We start from the raw sequence: 5,388 nt of genomic DNA, 5'->3' as shown, positions 1-5,388 counted from the left end.
AAATATAAACTTGCTCTGGACGACTTGAGGAGAAAAAAAAAGAATAAAAGGTTAATGTTATTTTTGTGTCGATGGTGTGACTAAAGCTAAGCTAATCATATAATAAACCTAAAGAGAGATTAACCCTTTTTGTCATCCACATTTAAGGTGAAAATTCCAGTCAAACTCGTAGATTCATGAAATGTGCCTCGCCCTACGTTCACTAACGAGTGACTTCTTGAGTGACGCTCGATTCCTCACTTCACAACAACTTACACATAAATGTTGACAGCTTTTTTTGTCTTATACAACATCTAGAGCTAAAAGATACAACACTGACTATATATAAAATATAAACTTAGATTATAACATTTACTAAAAAATTAAATTTTACTAAAAAAAAAAAAAATCGAGGCTGATACGAGGCTAAAGTTTTGTACTGTACTCGATCCTGAAATTTGAACTGTGTTAATTGTTTTAATAAATACAAATAATATTGTATTTATACGTATAAATATTTAAAAACATTTTAAAAGTTTTTTTTATAGACTTTCCTATTGCCTACCTAGCTACAATTCCAACTAAGGATATCTGTTTTACACACACACACACAAAAAAACAGAAACTTGCATATTTACAGCAAAATTTACAGAATTTCTAATGGACTTTTTACACCTGGTCACTTCATGCGTTTTCTGTGATCTGATATCTACCTGATGGTACAAAGACCAGGTCTAAATGCCCTCTGAAACGTTTTGGAGACGGATATGAATCTGATCGCTCGAACCCCTTCAGGAGGTGGTCTGGGACGCGTTTCAGATGAAACTGGACAGGTGTAAATGCATGTGGTTGTTCAAGCCACATACGTCAGCGCTATACTCCTCCCAAACGGAAGTACGTCACTCGCAGGTGAGTCTCACAGTCGTGCATCGCGCCAGAAACGGAAATGGGGTAAAACATATTAGCATTTTGGCCGGGAGCAGAAAGATCGGTTCGATATCTGATTCGCCAAGACGTGTTTATGTGGCCTAATGTAAATGGGACAGCTTTAACAAATCAGACAGCTATCGGATCCGAGAAGACACATGAAGTGACCGGGTGTAAAAAGGCCCTTAGTCTCAGAACGAAGAACTTCTATAACTGATAGAACAGTTTTTTTTTAATCCCATACTGCTGGTAGTTTCTGAAAATTGTGAACTTGATTGTCAAGAATCATGTTATTATCATATTCCTCTTCTTCTTCTTATTGTCATAACAGCTAGCATGATCGCTAACAATCGCTCAATCCATGTGTTCAGAGACATAAAGTGGAGAATTAAAGCTTGGGCAGACAGAAGCAGCCGAGCGCTCTGGTGTCGCTGTCGAGAATCTGTAGCTGATTGCTTTGCAAATTTAATCCCAATCTGAGAACGCATAGCATGAAACTAGCACGAAATACGTAGCATTCAAACCAAACGATTCACACGTTACTTAATTAGCTTTTAACTTCAGTTTTCTTAATCACACGTTCAGCTGTTATTCAATCAGCTTCAGAGGTTGTAACTTGTATCAGTTTTAAAAAAAAATAAATAAAAAAAATCTGTACAGGCCACGCCCACAAGCAACCTGCACAGGCCACACCCACAAGCAACAAACTAGCACGAAGGAAAAGATAGACACAGGCGTCTACATTTATTATTTGTCTGACAGATAAAGAGTGCACAATTCAATAAACAAACAAAAAAAAAGTTGTACAAATTTTTCTTTAAGTAACATATCAGATGTTAGAAAAAAAAGACACAAATACTAAGATGAGTTAAAAACAAAAAATCAAAACCATACTGATTTATTCTTATAATGCTTCCTTTTTTCCTCCAGCGTATTAAATACCCATATGTGGATAAATTCATTTAGTTCTATTAAAACAAACAAACAAAATAAAGGTGTCAAATAATTCCATCTGGGTTTTTATTATGGAGCAGGAAATCTGGCCAGCCAGAAATTCCGTCCCGGGATTTTTCCTTAAGGGGGGGGTGGGGGGTGGGGTGGGGTTTAAGAGGATCAACTAAGTATAACTTCACCCCAGTATTTATTTATTTATTTTTTTTGGTGAGGAGACGAAACGTTTTAGATTTTTTTTGGTATATTTCACACTTTTTTTGGTTATGTCAGTATAAGGATAGAATAGATTTTTTTTTTTTCTAAAAAAAAAAAGCCAACTGGTGTGAGGCAGCAAATTTTCTAAAAAGTCTCTCTTTTTTTTTAAACTTTTTTTTACTTTGCACGGTGTTCCGTTGTGACGTCTCCGGCGAGCGTCGGTGAACTTCACTCAATGTGTGAACAACAGTGAGTTCGGTCCCTCTGTTGATTGCACTCGGTTTCTAGAAAACTTTGAAATTTTTTAAACTTACAAGGATAAAATCTAAACTTTCAGAGTGTTTTATACTGTATATAAATATGAAGTGGAATTAAGAATCATAAGCACACGGCAGCTAAAGATGAAAAGAAACCTTTGCGTTAGCGGTGTTATTTCAATTAGCACAGAAACAAAGGAGAGTGAACTTTCAGTGGTGTTGCAGTGATTTGGATTCCCAAGAAGAGCCTTTTCAAGTAAGTCGTCCATTAAGATTCTGCTATTACAGACACACACACACACACACACACACACACACACACACACACACACACACACACACACACACACACACACACACACACACACTGGAGTGATCAGTGAGATCAATCGTCCAGCTCGTCTTCTTTCCTTTTTCCGCTCAGTTTTTACACCAATGCTGAGTCTGCAGAGCCTGAACACACGTACGAAGGAGGGGAACACCTCCAAAACACACAGGAATTACATCAGGCCATAAAATATTATCCTCATCCTCATCATCCTTCTCATCAGCATCATCATCATCATCATCGTCCTCACCACCATCCTCATCCTGGACAGAGAGAACACGAGAGCAGAAGTGAACACTGCAGGTACATAATAAACCTTATATAATAGTGCAGTGGTTGTTTAAGGTACAACATGTTCTGATTATATTAAGTCTTATAATAAAAAAATAAAGATATATATATATATAAAAAAAAGATGAATTAAACATAAAAATTTGATTAAAAACAAATGTAAAGAATAAACACTGACTCTGGTTAAAAAAAATGTGTTTTTTTTTTTTTATATATCCAAAATAATATCTGCTCCATTTAATTTTGTGTTACTCAAATTAAACACTAGTAGAAGTATCATTATTATTATTATTATTATTATTATTATTATTATTATTATTATTATTAATAATAATAATATTAATTTATTATTATTATTATTATTATTATTATTATTATTATTATTATTAATATTATTATTAGTATTATTATTATTACTATAATTACTATTATTATTATTATTACTGTTATAATTATTAGTAATAATATTAGAGTACTAGTATTCAAAGTACTACTAGTATTAATATTGGAGGGTTAGTATTATTTGTACTTTAGTAGTACTGCTAGTAGTAAATAAGTAGTATTGGTACTGGCAGTAGTAATAATAGTAATATTGTTGTTTGTAGTAGTGGTACTAATAGTATTAGTGGACAGTAGTAGTAGGAGCAGCAGTAGTGGTACTAATAGTATTAGTAGACAGTAGTAGTAGGAGCAGCAGTAGTAAGCAGCACTGATGTAAAGTCTCTGGTCTTTACCTGGATCACACTTCAGACACTGGGATCTGCCACACCATGACCGTGGGCAGGTTTTCTTCATGTCGCGCCGCTTTGCTCTTCCTGTTGATTCTTCTGTGGCCCGAGCCGCCCGACAGCACCAGCACCGAGCTGAGGTTTGATCGCTGAGTGGTGCGCTTTGTGTTCTGGGAGAACGCCGGGTCACTGAGAAGGTCGTAGATGGCGCCATCCTCTGGCCCGTGCTCCAGGGAGCTGCGGGAAGATGAGAGCGAGTCCTGGCGGATGGGGACGGGATGGATGCCGTCTCCATCGGGAGAGCCGTCCTCTTCTGGAGCAGGAACACGCTGACTGGCTGAGTCGCTGATGGTGGGGACAGCGTTCTGTACGGGCGACGCCATGATGAGGAACTTCACAGGGCTGTAATGAGCGTGGAAGGACACCATACCTCGTCCTGTGGAGTGACCACCGTGATATTCACAATGTTCTGGAGCTCACATTAACAGTGATATTAATTATAACACGACACCTCGTCCGCTAATTATAAGAAGAGATTTTTCCTGTACATTTTAAACAATATCTACTAATTGCTAGTAATGCTAGCATAAACATCCGGAGCTAATTAATTTACGTTGCGTTCCTTTTCCAGTAACCACGAGTTTCATTTCTCTAGTATCGATTTGACGTTGCTCCATTTACAGATAAAACCAGTGGGACCCCTAACGTACCCTAACGAGTGCATTAACATACATGTGCACTATTGTCAGAGCAGCCGTTATAGAAAACTAATCAACACCTTCTGACCAATCAAAATCCAGAAAGCGTCCTCGGTCTATGTGGTGGGCGTGGTCTTTGTTATGATTTTATAAGCTTTTATAAAACTAAAATCTGTTTCTGCTTCTTCGGTGATGTCTAGAAAACACACCCCCACACCCCCACACGTGACAGTCTCTATTACAGTGTAATTATACCCATATGACTGGTCCCTACTGGCTCTGGACCGTGGAAGGAAGTTTATCTCTCGTCTATTTTTCCCGCCTGTTAGATCTCATTTCGAGATGAAGCGTATTCATGTGTCTTTAATGCGCACGTGTTCCACCGCACATTCTTTACCGCGCAGACATCCTGACAGCAAAACCCAGTTTAAACTGAGGGTGTGCTCTATTTAGCTCTCAGCATCCGGAGTCCTAATTAGATCGTGTGAAATGACTCGGTTTCAGCAGAAACGGTAGAGAACTAGCCGTCCAGCCACCGCGACGCACCCTGAAGCGATTAACACTATTAGCGCTCAGTATCGCAGTCAGAGCTGGATGGAGGGGCCGAGAGGGATGAATGAATAATTACAGGATGTGCTCTGGAGACACTTTAACCCCCTTAGTGATGAAGGTCAACGGCTCGTTTATTTCAAAACGCCATGATGAAAATAGCACGGGTCCAGTGGCGACGCTTTATGGCGACGCTGTTACCAAACTTTGTAATGACAGCAAATTCTTCTGTGTTTCCGTATCCACAATTTAATTGCCCCACCCCTTTTTAAATTAATTAATTATTTAATTAATTATTCTTTTTTTTTTCTTCTTCTTTTTTTCCAGTTTGATAGATTTTACAGGTTGTAGCAGCACATACACGATTTTTATTTTTACATGTTAGAAATATTTTTAGAAATACACTTTCCGGATGAATGAGCACTTAATTTAAAGTCAATCAGTGACTCGTGCTCAGTGTGCGGCAGAGCGCTAGCGTACTG

The 5,388-nt window shown here is 38.0% G+C and overlaps 1 protein-coding gene across 5 annotated transcripts in view; it reads right to left on the bottom strand.

Annotated features, from left to right (window-relative positions):
• Positions 1-1,620: 1,620 nt before the first annotated feature.
• Positions 1,621-5,388, bottom strand: part of arhgef10 (Rho guanine nucleotide exchange factor (GEF) 10) — a 79,791-nt gene continuing 76,023 nt past the window's right edge. For 4 of the 5 annotated variants that reach the window (XM_027144091.2, XM_027144093.2, XM_047821548.1 and 1 more), the window contains 2 exons: positions 3,666-4,095; positions 1,621-2,903 (listed from right to left, as the gene is read on the bottom strand). In XM_027144091.2, the coding sequence (XP_026999892.1) occupies positions 3,671-4,095 (425 nt within the window). In that variant the 3' untranslated portion in view covers positions 1,621-2,903; positions 3,666-3,670. Of the gene's footprint in view, positions 2,938-3,665; positions 4,096-5,388 lie in introns of all 5 variants that reach the window. The other variant, XM_047821547.1, reaches the window with a different exon arrangement.

This window comes from Tachysurus fulvidraco, chromosome 12 (assembly GCF_022655615.1).
Source record: "Tachysurus fulvidraco isolate hzauxx_2018 chromosome 12, HZAU_PFXX_2.0, whole genome shotgun sequence".
NCBI lineage: Eukaryota > Metazoa > Chordata > Actinopteri > Siluriformes > Bagridae > Tachysurus > Tachysurus fulvidraco.
This window is presented reverse-complemented; position numbering and strand designations above follow the sequence as displayed.